Source organism: Oppia nitens, unplaced genomic scaffold (genome assembly GCF_028296485.1).
Source record: "Oppia nitens isolate AA-2021 unplaced genomic scaffold, nextdenovo-longstitch-racon4-pilon3 scaffold25_pilon_pilon_pilon, whole genome shotgun sequence".
NCBI lineage: Eukaryota > Metazoa > Arthropoda > Arachnida > Sarcoptiformes > Oppiidae > Oppia > Oppia nitens.
The window spans coordinates 970,047-982,500 of record NW_026533205.1 but is presented as its reverse complement, the minus strand read 5'-3'; the positions used below and the strand labels follow the sequence as shown (position 1 = coordinate 982,500).

Genomic DNA, 12,454 nt, shown 5'->3' with positions numbered 1-12,454 from the left:
TTTTATCAACTATTTTTAAATATTAAATACATTATTATTTAATTTTTGTTAAATTTAAGTTTTTATTAATTTTTAAAATTTTTTTTTTAAAAATATTTATTTTTTGTTAAAATTTAAGTTTTTCTTAATTTTTAAGTTTTTTTTTGTATTTTTGGAAATTTTACCTATTTTCCTGGGAATTTATACGGGAACTTATGGGAACTTTATCGAATTTACATGGGAATATTCGGGAATATTAGGGAATTTTCTCTTGACCCCCCCCCTTGATTTTTGGATTTTTAAAAAAATTGCCGTTTAAAAATGCAATAAAAATCTTACCCCACACAATACCCCCCCCCCAAGATTTTTCGAGAATTTTGCAAATTTTATCCCGGTCTACCCCCCTAAAATCCAAAACCTTGCTTAACCCTGATATATATATATATATATATATAATTTAAATAAAATTATATTTACTAAATAATGTGAGCGGCAGTTAATATCCAGCGTTTATTTAGTATAACACCCGATCCATAGTTTCTAATATATTTACTTTAATTTAATTTTTATTTTTAGTTAAACAAAAATTTTTATTAGTTATACAAAATTTTTAATAATAATATTAATTAAAATTATTTTTTTTTGATTGTTATTTACTTAGAGATAGCAATCCATACGGCAAACGGCACTTCACCCGATCGGGCATTGCGTCCATTATTTAGTTCATGCGGTGGTATTAGACTTTGATTGGATTTGGATAACCATTGAAAACATTTGCCGTTTCCAAGCAATGATTGTCGACCGATACCACACTCGGGGACAGTTATGTTCGGGTAGTCATCCATTTCAATGGTCGACCAGACATTTGTGTTGTTGTTGAAACACAACAACAAATTAATTATAATTATTTTACTTAACATCTATTTATAGTTTTTTTTCTATGTTTTTAAATATTTAATAATTAATATTATATAAAATATTTAATAATATCAATAATTAATATACAATAATTATAATCACTAACTGAACTATTAATTTTTTTTAGTAAATTTAAGTAATAATAAAATAAAATTTTTTTATCATTATTTTTTGGTGTTATTTTCAAATTAAGTTATGGTTTCAGATTTATTTAAAGATATAATATTTATGTATAAAATAATAATAATAATAACAATTATTTTATTTTATCAAATTGTTTAAAAATAATTAAATAACTCTTTTTTTTAAATAAATAAAAAATATATTGTTAAGTCTATTTGACTGTTAAGTTGTATAAAAATCGTGACAATATTAAAAAAAATTGCTGTAATCTAATAATTAATATGAAATAATCTAATATTAATTATTATTATTAAAACTAGTGAATATTGTATACAATTAATAAAAAAAAATTTTTTTTATTTAGTTTACGGTTTCATATTTACTACAAATTATATATATATATATATATAAAAAGCGAAATTTGTATATCAAATTAAAAAATAATAAAAAAAATTATTGTTAAAAAATAATATATTTTTAATACATTTTTATATGTATGGTGATAATTGTATTTAAAAATTATATTAAATATGAAATTTAAAACAATATTACAGTATTACAGATAAAAATTTCTGTAACGTTACCATGGTCATCAATTTAATAATTTATATATATATATATATATATATTTATAATATATACTGTATATATATATATATGTTTTTTTATAAATTATATAAATTAACATAAACTACAAACCAAGTAATCTTTTACGACATGACTAAAAAAAATAAATAATTTAATAATTAATATATAAAAAAATATGTTAAAATTAAATAAAACTAATAATAATATTATCATAACTATCATACATAACATAATCATCTATAAAATAATATATTAAATATATTATACAAATTACATAAAAATAAAATTATTTTTAAACTAAAATTATTTTTTAGGTATATTTTTCAAAAAAAAAATACTTACAATAACTTCATCATTAGTTTTAGTGAACGCATATTTATTGGCAATTTTTTCATCACTAATCAAATCTTGAATTAATTTTTGATTTTCAAATTTTTAATCAATAACTTTCTGATTGAAACATTGATTGTATGATTGGGAACATAGGATAAGTAATGTCGATTTGACAAATGGTTTGTCAAATTGATGGACATTTCTATAGGCGTTAAGTATATGTTGGCGACCAATGGCACAGTCGGCATAAATTTCTAACATCTATAACAATAATAATAATAATGTAAACCAATTATAATATATATTGAGGGATAATTGGGATCGATCTAAGACCGATCATATGGTGTGGTCACCGGTATGACCGATCGGTAGTCGATCATTCCCTCATAATTAGTTAAATTATCCAATTGAACACAAATGTTAATCAAATAAATAACTTTATTAAATATAATACAATATACAGAAAATAATAAGTAATATAAATAAGTATAAATAAAGAGTAATGTTAACTCTATGATAGCTAACAATTGACTGAATTAAATGTGTATTAAACACATGTATTTATAGAGGTTTTAAAGTAAGCATTTAGTATATGAATATTAATAGTATTGAGTCTCAGAGTAATAATGGTTTGGAGACTCATTGATAATATGTTGATTACATTGATATAAGTTTGGAGGAAAGTATTGTTGACTATTTGATCGGTCTATAGACCGGTCAATGTTGGAACTTTCCCTCAATTCCCACCCGTTGAAGGTCGGGCCACTAGTTGGACCCATAACCATATTTGAATTAATTGGCGACGGGCTACGTGAGGACAGGTATCTCGGTGTTGTTGTGACAAATGGTTGCAAATACTTGTATTGATTGTTGTTGTCATTGTTGTTGTATGACTGGACTTGAATGTATTGTTGTTGTGTTGGCGGGTATTGACCATCACGCCAATGATATGATCGTAAAGCTGATGAATGAGCTATAAACGACTTAATGATAGTATTATCGTTTACGTCCAGTTGGTTTAGTCGAAAGTTTCGGCGCCAAGTTTTTCGGTAATAATACATGGAGCGAGATATGAGGCCGTAAACTTAGATCTTGATGGATGATTGTCTGGGATTCGGTATCTGACATAGTCACCGATATCGAAGTTGGATCGTTGGTGTTTAGAATTATGTAACTGTGACCTCTTGGTTTGCGCAGCACGAGATCGATCGGTCACTTGTCGTCTCGCTTCTTCAATACTGACTGTCGGATTCGGCTGACCGGTCGGTACATGTCCAAATTGTACGTATCTTGGTACAAATCCGGTAACCTTATGATGTTGATTGTTAAGTGATTCGACCACCTTTTCCAAATGCAAAGACCATTTACGGTTGGATCGATCGGCCAGAGCTAAGCTGATACCAGTTTTGATCAATCCATTTGCTTTTTCGCATAGACCGTTGGCTTGCGGATGGTATGGTGGCGATAATAAGTGTTTGATTTTACGGCTTTCCAAGAAATGTCTAAACCGTGTTGACGTGTAGTTGGATCCATTGTCGGTCAGTAGAGCGGCTGGTTGACCTGCGGCTCTAAAAACATTAATGAGCGCATTAATGACAGCTTCAGATGTGTTGCTTTTAACAGCTGATGCCCAAATGTAGCGCGAATGATGGTCTATAATAGTGAGGATGTATTTTGCGGACGAATTATTGGCGGCAGTCCCCACCACAACTGAATCCATGGCCCATAGCTGGTTTGGACCGGTCGGTGTCTCGATAGGTCGACTGGTACCAAGTGATGCTTGATTTGATGGTTTAACCGTTTGACAAGTATGACATGACTTGACATATTTAATTATCTCTATATTACGGTTTGGCCACCAATACTGTGATGCTATGAGTCTAATGGTTTTATCAGTACCGGGGTGATTATGATTATCATGTGCTTGTTTAAGCAAATCACCGATGAGAGATCTCGGTACTATGATGCGTTCTTTATTGTTATATATGATATATGAAATACCGTTTCTCTGGATGACTGGCAAACGTATATCATAATCATCGATTTCATGTTGATTGAGAGCGATTTGACCGATCTCAATATGATGTGACACTGGATTGCGAGACAATGCGTCGGGTGCTTGATTTGTCTTTCCAGGCCTGTGTTGAACGTTGTAGTCAAATGCTGAAAGTCGAACAGACCAACGGTACAGCATTGATGATGGATTTGGTATCGATAATAACCATTTCAGAGCGGAGCAATCGGTGAAGACTGTGAAGTGACTGCCTTCCAGGTAAACTCGGAAGTGTTCGACAGCGTTTACCACTGCGAGACATTCGAGTTGTGCCGAGGAGTACTTACACTCGCTTGAGTTGGTTTTACGAGACCAGTAGGAGATGACATGTGGTTTGTTATGTGAGTCTCTTTGCATTAGTATGCCTGCTAGACCCACAGCTGATGCGTCGGTGTGTAATTCAATTGGAAGGGACCGATCGTAAATGGCGAGAACCGGTGAGGTCGAAAGCGCTTCCTTGAGTTTGTCAAACGCTTCTTGATGTGACCGATCCCATGTGAAATCAGTTTTGCGTGATGTGAGTGCCGTAAGTGGTGCGGCAATGTCGCTAAACTTGTCAATAAATGTACGGTAAAAATTACACAAACCTATAAATTGTTGTACAGCAACTTTAGTTTTCGGTGTTGGAAACTCAGTTACTGATTTCAATTTAGATGGTGATGGCTTCACTTGATCTGATGAAACTACATGTCCAAGAAACTCGATTTCGGTGGCCATAAATTTGCATTTTTCTTGTCTTAGGCGCACTCCGTGATCGGTCAGGCGTTTTAGGACTCGTTCCAATAGATCCAAGTGTTCTTTTTCGGTTTTAGTATGGATAACAATATCATCGAGATATTGTTCCACACCATTGCCGTGAAAATCTTGTAGTATATGTCGGAGTTCACGTTGAAATACACTGCCGGCGTTTTTTAATCCGAATGGTAAAACTGTAAACTCAAACTGTCCGTATGGTGTGACAAAAGCGGTGCATTCAACCGATCTAGGAGATAATGGTATTTGCCAATATCCCCATGCAACATCAAGTGTTGTAAAGTAGACCGATCCCGACAATTTGTCAATGAGGTCACGTATAATAGGTAGAGGTTCGCGTTCACTGATGGTCATTGCGTTTAATTTGCGATAATCAATGACAGGTCTGTAGCCACCAGTGCGCTTATCAACCAAAAACATAGGACTGGCCCATGGTGAACCTTTGCGGCACTTTCTGATTAGGCCTGTTTCAAGCATTTCGTCCGTATGTTTTCTCATAATGGCTTCGCGTTCGGGAGATAATCGAAAAAATCGTTGATGGTATGGTATGGCGTCGGGTTTCAGTCGAATCTCGTGTTCGGCTGTCTTGAATTTACCGACATCCTTGTCATGTCTACAGAAAACATCGATCGATCCTAACAATCCATCGAGACCGGTCTTGCCGATCTGATTGATTGTTAGAGATGGTGATGGAACTGTAGATATCGTATGATTAAGATAATGGGTTTGTATGTATGGTTTTCCGACATCAAATCGAGGTGTTAGCTTGAATGCATAGCCGGCATCGATACCAATGAGAACCTTGTGTTCAAAATCATCGACGATATGAAATGAAAGTTGCCGAACCTTTTTGAAGATCCGTACGTCGACGTCCACTCGGCCAATGGTTCGCTTAAAGCCGCTTAATGTCTTGATGTTGATGTCTGAATTAATAATAGGTTTCAATCCAAATCGATCGGCTGTTTCTCGAAACATAACACTACATGTGCTTCCAGTGTCGAGAAAAGCGTAGACCTTGTCCTGACCGATCCAGATTGCGTAATACAGATATCCATTATCGCCAATTACATTGCATTCTTCAAGAGTGTTAGTAATGGCTAGTTGTGATGATCCAGGATTTGCTGTAGTCGTAGCTGATGGTTGTGGTCTTATTGGGCATTGATTATGCCAATGATATTCAGTCTTACCAATAGCTGTACAGTACCTGCACGGAGATGATGGTTGTTTTGGTTTCTTATCAAACTTTTTCTTTGACCGGTCCTTATGTCTTTTATCTGACGATAAGACCGATCCGTCTTCATCGATGGTATTGGTATGCTCTCGATGCTTGTTGTATGCTTTTGCGGCCTCGACTGCCTTCGCAACATTAAGCCATGTTTCGGCATCCTTTACTTGTGCGGCGGCCATAGCTATCTTGAATGCTTCGGGCAAACCGTTAGTTAATAGCGAAACTTGTTGATGTTCGGGTAGTCGAGCCCTGTCCAAGAGTTTACGCATTGCGTGGTAATACTCGATGACAGTTTCGTTAGCCTTGAGTTTCCGTTTTGATGCGTCGAGTAAGGGATCGTTTACCGAATCACCAAATCGACCGATCATTTTTCGTCGAACGTCAGGCCATGAGAGAGTAGCCAACTTTGGTATGACATCTTTGGCCATCCATTCGAGTGCATCTTCTGATAGGTGTTTCGTGAGAGCAATAATTTTGTCATAATCGGGAAAATCAAGTGTTAGTGCTTCGTAAATGTCAAGCCATGATTGCACAGTAATTTTTGATGAACCGCCAGAGAATCGATCACACAATGGACGTCCATTTCGTTGATATAACTTGAATGATAAGGTTTGTTGATCGACCGGTCGATCGGTCGTCAAGTTTATATCATCGAAAATGTTTGTGTTGGACCTCTGATATGTTTGTTGAGCACTTGTAGACGGTATGTGTTGAGATTGGATGTTAGGTGTTGAATGGCTTTTAGGATCTAGTCCTACAAGACTATTAATCCCCGAAACTACTGCATTATGAACAGTGTCTCTAATGTTCTTTTCATATTCACGTCTACTTGCGATTGTATTCGTGATTGTCTTTTTGCCGTTTCGTAACAAAGGCATGGCTGAGATGTTGGTGTAGAAGCACTAAAGTATATGACTTGATTTGAATGTCGATATAATATGACGCACTGTGTGTATGAGTTCCTCGAAAGGTTCGGATGTCGACTGCGCCAAATGAGGGATAATTGGGATCGATCTAAGACCGATCATATGGTGTGGTCACCGGTATGACCGATCGGTAGTCGATCATTCCCTCATAATTAGTTAAATTATCCAATTGAACACAAATGTTAATCAAATAAATAACTTTATTAAATATAATACAATATACAGAAAATAATAAGTAATATAAATAAGTATAAATAAAGAGTAATGTTAACTCTATGATAGCTAACAATTGACTAAATTAAATGTGTATTAAACACATGTATTTATAGAGGTTTTAAAGTAAGCATTTAGTATATGAATATTAATAGTATTGAGTCTCAGAGTAATAATGGTTTGGAGACTCATTGATAATATGTTGATTACATTGATATAAGTTTGGAGGAAAGTATTGTTGACTATTTGATCGGTCTATAGACCGGTCAATGTTGGAACTTTCCCTCAATATATATATATATATATATATATATATATATATATATATATATATATATACAGTAAATTACAAAAAATAATCTGGGTAACATTTTTTTTTGTTGATATGTTTTAATAGAAAAATAAACTGTGCTTGATCAAATTTTTATTTCACAATAAAAATTTGTCTAAATATTATATAGTATTATATCCTCAACAAAATACTGTATAATAAAAAAATATATAAATATATAAAAAAAATTAAAGAAATATAATATCATATCATCAAAAATGCTTATCATTATTATATACAATGTGTAGTGTATATACAGATATTGAATAAAAACATACAATATATATATAACATAAAAATCTACTGTTTTATCAAACTAATGGACAGTTAGCTTATTACTAATCCAAGTCAATAACCTTTTATAATCCTTTAAACTATTATAATAATAATAATAATATATTTCAATGTCAACAACAACGCACAGGTAGTAGTAGTAGTAGTAGTAGTTATTTAATTTAAAAAAATAAAATAATTAAAATTATATTACTTTTTGATTATATTGTTTAACATTTGTTGACTGTTGTTGTTCGGGTACTTCTGTACGACAGTTGATATAATCATTGATTAATTTGTTGTTATCCGTCAAACATAACAATTTTGAATATGAATTTTCAGGTAAATCTGATGATTGCTGTGGTAGGAATGGGGGTAGTGCTGGTGGGTGTGGGTTAGGCTGTGGGTGTGTGTGTGTGTGTGTGTGAAAAGTGGGTTAAAAAGTTAAAGTATTGGATATTTCATCATGTACACTTACTGTTATTATTGTTGCTGCTGAAAATACAATAGCTCTAAACAATAGTAGCAAGGTAGTTGAAATAATTATTATCATATTAGCTAAAAAATAATTTTTATATATTATTTTTAAGATGTTTAAAAAAAATTTTTAAATTATATAATAATTAAATGTCGACTAATTATATTTAGTAATATTTTTTTTTTTTTAATTAAAACGATTATTATTTTTAATTAATTTTTTTGTTTTTATTAAAAAAAAACTTTGATTTTAATTATTTAGATAAAAAATCTGTTTTTTATAAAAATAAATAAATTAATTTCTAAAAATTTTTATAAAATTACGAAATCATTAGTATTTTTTCTATTCATTTATTTATAGATTATTTCATTTTCAATTTACTAATTAATTAAATATTTCTAGAAAAAGTAAAAATTTTTAAACTAATTTTTCTTTTAAAAAATTTAGGATTTTTATATTTTACTGATATTATTAATAATAATTAATTATAAAAAAAACATAAAACTAATTAATTAATTAAAGTTTTCTATAATAAAAGCTTATATATTTTTTTAAAAAAATATAATATACATGTTATTTCAGGTAATAATAATAATAATAATAGTTAATTGTTATAAACATTAAATACATTTTTTTTTTGATAGAAAAAACTTTTATTATTTATTTTACATAATCTATTAAAAATATATGAAAAAAAAAATTTGATACTATTTTATATCTATATATGAAATTAATACATAAATATTATATTTTTATAAAAATAAATTTGAAACCATAACTGTAACTGAAAATAACACCAAAAAATAATGATAAAATAATAATTGTTATTTACTATTAGTGTTAGTGTTATGAACACATAATAAAATATTTAAATAAATGTTAAATAAAATAATATAGAAATTATAAATTTTATATTAATTATTAGATATTTATTAACAACAACAACAACAAACAATTATAATGATTAGTAAAATGATAATTATAATAAACTTATGTTTATTGTTGTTGTTGTGTTTCTACAACACAAATGTCTGGTCGACGACCATTGAAATGGTTGACTATCCGAACATAACTGTCCCCGAGTGTGGTATCGGTCGACAATCATTGCTTGGAAACGGCAATTGTTTTCAATGGTTATCCAATAATCAAAGTCTAACCCATGATGTGAATAATGGTCGCAATGCAGGACCGGCTGAAGTGCCGTTTGCCGTATGGATTCAGCGGACAGAGTAAATACAGACAAAAACAAAAACAATTAATATTATGCTAAACCATAAAWWTTTTTTATAATAAAATAATAACTAATTAAAGTAATAATAAATTTTTAAAATTAAAATTAATTAATAAAAAACAAAAATTAATTTAGTAGACAATATGGATCGGGTGTTATAATAAATAAACGATGGATAATGACAAGCGCTCACGTAGTTTAGTAAATATATAATCATAATTTATATATATATATATATATATATATATATATATATAAGGGTTGCTAAATGGGGGGAGGGGTAGGGTTAAAGCTCTTACCCACCCACCCCCACCCCCTGAAAAGCCTGAAAAGTTAGGGGCCCCTAGCAAAAAATTTAAAAAATGTGTTCATCCCCCCTCCCTATATATATATATACCCCCAAGCTTTTTTGAGATTTATGCCATTTTACCCCATCCATATACCCCCCTCCCCCACTGAAATCGATAACCTTTAGCAACCCTAATATACTGTATATATATGTGAGTATATTATAAATTATAAATTATTTACAATTTATTTTAATTAAAAAATCAAATATTAGTATACTATACACATATATATAATAAGTTATACTGTAATACTATACATGTTAATCATTATTACATAATCTATATATTTATTATTTATTTTTTATTAACCAACAACAACAACAACAACAACAACAACAAAAATAATACAAGCCAATATCCAGTTAATGATCTAAAAATCTACCCGGGCAAATTAGTTATCAATTTTATCGGTTATAACGATGATGGTTATGATGTTGAAAAAACAGTTATACATTATATGTATGAATCTAATCGGCACCCGGCTAATGATCTGGCACTGATTAAACTAACAGCTGACTTACCGCTTATCAATTCAAACGTTGGACGACCACTACTACTACATCCATATCGGACACTAAACGGTATTTGTTTGCCAATGGCTAACCAACACAATGATAGGGATGAGTTGGCATTGATGGCCGGTTACGGTGCAGTAACCCATACCCAGTACAGTAATAGACTACGTATGGGTTATATTAGGATTAAGGCAGCTGTAAATAATAGGATAGACTATTGGCGGCAAGCTATACTCGGCCAACGATATCCTCAATATAACGGCACCTTTTCATGTCCGGTATGTGTGTGTGTGTATGTGTGTATATGTGTGTGTATATGTGTGTGTATGTGTGTATATKTGTGTGTATATGTGTGTGTATGTGTGTGTGTGTGTATATGTGTGTGTATATGTGTGTGTATATGTGTGTGTGTGTGTGTATATGTGTGTGTATATGTGTGTGTATTGTGTGTGTATATTTGTGTGTATATGTGTGTGTATGTGTGTGTATATGTGTGTGTATATGTGTGTGTATATGTGTGTGTATATGTGTGTGTATATGTGTGTGTATATGTGTGTGTATATGTGTGTGTGTGTGTGTATATGTGTGTGAATATGTGTGTGTATATGTGTGTGTGTGTATGTGTGTGTGTGTGTGTGTGTGTTGTGTATGTGTACAGTATATAATCATTTATCTATCTATACCTAATTAGGGTGATTCTGGTGGTCCATTGTATCAGTATGTAAACGGTAGGGCCGTATTGATTGGCATAAATCATGGCCGCACTTTTAGCCGTAGCAAATGTCATGAGATCAATGATCGTGTTTTTGGTATATTTAATAGGGTTTCATATTTTACTGAATGGATTACTGATACTATTACTAAAAATTAATTTTTTTATTTAAATATCAAAAATTAAATAATCAAATATTTGCTTCAAGTAATACTAATTAAATTCWATAGTTATMTATATATTATATACAATTTATATAAATGAACTTTTCTAATAATAGCTTATATTTTTTWTTATTTTATTTAATAAACATTTATTAAAATAATTTTTAGGTAGTAATAGTTAATTGTTATAAACATTAAATACATTTTTAGCAAAATATATAATTATTTACTTTTCTTACTTTATTATATTATATTAAAATAATTGTTTTAAAAAAAATTAATTTATTATTAATAATAATAGATAACTCTATAATAATTAAATTATTTTTTTATTAATATATATATTATTATTAAAAAAAAGATATACAGTATTACATTTTATTTTTTTTAAATAATTTTTATAGTTAAATAGTAATATTATTAGTATTGTCATAAATTAAAAATAATAATTATAATATTAAACAAATTATATATATATATTTAATATAATTTTTTTAAAAATAAAATATAAATTTTATCTTATAAAGCAAAAACATTGATTTAATTATAAATTACAAATATATATATATATATATTTAATTTATTTATATTTAGTTTATTATATAATAATATTTGTATTTTACGATGTATTCATTAATTCCCGTCCAATACTAATCCAATGGATAACACGTCTATTATTACRCGGATGTGTTGATCTCTRTAATTGATGGCCAAACCAATGGCCAGACATATCATGGATACTGTCATCAGTAGTGATATGATTAGTATAAATGTTTTGTATCATTTGATTCAATAGGATTTCTACTAATATCCTTATCAGTGATATTATATTATTATTATTATTATTATTATTATTATTATTATCACATGAATGGCTACTAGTATTAGTAGTTTTAGAGACCTATTTAAGTTGTTATTCGTATCAATTAATATATTGTGGTTTAAAAACTGCTAATAAATTAATAACACAAACAAAATCCAAGTTAACATATTTGCTATATAATTATAAAATTAATATTTTAATTGTTTATGTAATTATAATGTTATTATTTTCTAAATTAATTACAATTCAATTAATCGTATAAAATATTCAATTATGTTATACACACTTTATTTTTACTAAAATTACGAAAAAAAAATATTTATATTTTAAACAATTTTTTTGTTAAAAACAATAGAGTTATTTTTATTATTTTTAAATTTTGATTAAAAAAACTGTTTATATTTATATTACACAAATATGATATTTCTAAATAAATTTGAAACCGTAATAAAAAAAAAAGTTG

General features: G+C 29.5%; 2 protein-coding genes and 1 long non-coding RNA gene across 3 annotated transcripts in view; 2 read left to right on the top strand and 1 right to left on the bottom strand.

The window, feature by feature from the left end:
- LOC128954134 (chymotrypsin-like elastase family member 1) overlaps positions 1-824 on the bottom strand; it is a 3,896-nt gene extending 3,072 nt beyond the window's left edge. Inside the window, exon 1 of the mRNA XM_054299701.1 lies at positions 637-824. Coding sequence (XP_054155676.1) covers positions 637-824 — 188 coding nt within the window. The remainder of the gene's footprint in view (positions 1-636) is intronic.
- An 8,463-nt stretch (positions 825-9,287) lies between these two features.
- Positions 9,288-10,322, top strand: LOC128954212 (uncharacterized). Its single transcript, XR_008484475.1, has 3 exons — positions 9,288-9,425; positions 9,563-9,628; positions 10,129-10,322. It is a non-coding gene; the product is annotated as an uncharacterized LOC128954212 (long non-coding RNA).
- Positions 10,323-10,372: 50 nt separating this feature from the next.
- On the top strand, positions 10,373-11,163 carry LOC128954133 (chymotrypsin-like elastase family member 1). Its single transcript, XM_054299699.1, has 2 exons — positions 10,373-10,570; positions 10,984-11,163. Exons 1-2 carry the CDS (start codon positions 10,373-10,375, stop codon positions 11,161-11,163), a joined length of 378 nt encoding a protein of 125 aa, XP_054155674.1.
- Positions 11,164-12,454: the final 1,291 nt, after the last annotated feature.

Coding starts and splice junctions, on each gene's coding strand:
- LOC128954133 (XM_054299699.1), top strand. CDS start 10,373: ATGGCTAACCAACACAATGATAGGGATGAGTTGGCATTGATGGCCGGT. Junction 10,571..10,983: donor ACGGCACCTTTTCATGTCCG/GTATGTGTGTGT, acceptor ATACCTAATTAG/GGTGATTCTGGTGGTCCATT.